This window comes from Manihot esculenta, chromosome 15 (genome assembly GCF_001659605.2).
Source record: "Manihot esculenta cultivar AM560-2 chromosome 15, M.esculenta_v8, whole genome shotgun sequence".
Lineage (NCBI taxonomy): Eukaryota > Viridiplantae > Streptophyta > Magnoliopsida > Malpighiales > Euphorbiaceae > Manihot > Manihot esculenta.
The window spans coordinates 14384522-14386842 of NC_035175.2; the positions used below are offsets into that span (position 1 = coordinate 14384522).

Here is a 2321-nt window from a genome sequence, read left to right on the forward strand (position 1 = left end):
CCTCCTAGGGTTCATTTGCTTAAATGTTATGTATCATTAGATCACATTCTTACACTCTCACTCCCCCACCTTCATATTTCCTCGCGTGAAACCCACCTTCCAATCATATCATTTTAATTTTTCTCCAATAATTTATATATACAATTATTTCTACCTTATATAATTAAATATCAAAACATACAATGATAAATTTATAGATATAGATATAAATATTTAATTTAGTTCTTATTGAATTCATTTTTATATTATATATTTAAAATGCATGAGATCATTTATAATTTTATTTTAATTTTTTTAAAGAGTTGACAACTTTGTTTGGAAGAAATGAGAGTCGCTCACAGGCTTTCATATTTGTAGAAACAAGTAATAAATTTAATTTAATTATCAAGAAATTATTATTCAGCAGATATATGAGTTGTGACTTGTGAGACAAATGACTGCGTTTTGAGTCTTTTGTCTTCTGTCTTTCTTTCCTTCCAGTCCACCAACTCCATCCCTTCTCTCCCCTTCCTCTGCACTCATCCCTTCTCCTTTCTTGTTTTCTCCATTGCCTTTCCCTCGTCCTTTTTTTTTTCTATTTTTTTCCTTGAATTTTGTAATTTTATTTATAATTCCACTCTTCCTCTCCCTGTTCATACGATAAAGATTATGTTTAATATATATTAAACAAACAAAACCCATACACAGTTTTTAATCATCTAAAAATATTTGTTTTTCCAAAAAAAAAAAGAGAAAAAAATTGATTTCACCTAGGTTTCCTGTTTCTTTCCTTTTGATGTTGGTATGGCCGGTTTGGATTTAGGTACACCTTCTCGTTTCGTTCACCAGCTCCACCAAAGACCTGACCTTCACCTCCAGCACCACCTTGAACCTGATGACCACGATTCCAACCGCCATGGAGGCGGCGGCGGTGTTGGTGCTCATTTCTCTACTGACCACCACCACCAACAACATGAAGATGGCTCCAACCAAGGCCTTGACCTTGTAGCAGGAGCTGGAAACTCTGGACCAGAGGATATCGGTGGTCGCCGCCCCAGAGGTCGCCCACCCGGTTCCAAGAATAAACCTAAACCTCCGATCATTATTACTCGGGAGAGTGCCAATACGTTGCGAGCTCATATTCTTGAAGTGGGAAATGGATGCGATGTGTTTGAGTGCATCGCTAACTACGCCCGCAGACGGCAGCGTGGGATTTGCGTACTCAGCGGTGCTGGAACTGTAACTAATGTTACCATCAGGCAGCCAGCTGCTGCGGGAGCTGTTGTGACTCTTCATGGCAGATTCGAGATCTTATCTTTGTCTGGATCTTTCTTGCCCCCTCCAGCCCCACCTGGAGCAACTAGTCTAACGATCTTTCTTGCTGGTGGGCAAGGGCAGGTGGTGGGAGGAAGCGTAGTGGGGGAGTTGACGGCGGCAGGACCTGTGATAGTCATCGCAGCATCATTCACAAACGTGGCATATGAGAGGCTGCCTTTGGAAGAGGATGAGCAACTGCAGATGCAGAACGGTGATGGTAGTGGAGAAGGTGGAAGTGGCGGTGGAGTTGGAAACAATCCATTCCCTGATGGGGCACCAACATCAGGTGGGCTACCCTTCTTTAATTTGCCTCTGAATATGCAGCCGAACTTGCAGTTGCCGGTGGATGGATGGACAGGGAACAGTAGGGCTCCTTTCTAAAACACATTTGGGTTTCCCTATTGATGATTTGGTGGCAATGTGATCTATGATTTATTACGGGCACAGACAAATTTGTGACTTAATTTCTTTGGATTAAGCAGTTGAAGTGGCAAGAGATCATGGGCTTGTTGGATCATAAAGGTCAGTTTAATTTCAAGGGTTTCTTGTGTTCATCATTATCAACACCAACATGTTTCTTCTTCTTCTTCTTCTTCTACCTCTTCCATATTCAGTGATGTTCTTTCTTATCCTGTTTGCTTATTTCTTCTTCATTGTAGTTTTTAGACTACTCACTGTGTTTCTTTCTTTCTTATTCTTCTTCTTCTTCTTTTTTTCTTTTTTTCTGAAATAGTCTTCTTCTTCATTGTGGAACTCTCTTTTTTTCTCTTTATAAGAAATGGTATGAGATGTATTATTCGCTATATATATATGTTCATTGAAAACTGCAAATTATCACTGGAATTCATCAACTAGGGTTTCATTTCCAGTAATCTTCCTTGTTGCATCTCACCCAAAAGAAAAATATAATCTTTTCATTTTTCCTGGCAACACATAGATATGAAGTTTTTTTATGTAACTCATGAAGGGATCTTTATTTTTTGGTCTTGTTTTCAGGAGGGAATAAATATGATAGTATTAATTAA

The 2321-nt window shown here is 39.0% G+C and overlaps 1 protein-coding gene across 1 annotated transcript; it reads left to right on the plus strand.

Moving 5' to 3' along the window:
* Positions 1-433: 433 nt before the first annotated feature.
* On the plus strand, positions 434-2112 carry LOC110601219 (AT-hook motif nuclear-localized protein 23). The gene has a single exon (XM_021738280.2). The coding sequence runs from the start codon at positions 784-786 to the stop codon at positions 1675-1677; it is 894 nt and encodes a 297-aa protein (XP_021593972.1). The 5' UTR covers positions 434-783; the 3' UTR covers positions 1678-2112.
* The last annotated feature ends 209 nt before the right edge of the window (positions 2113-2321 follow it).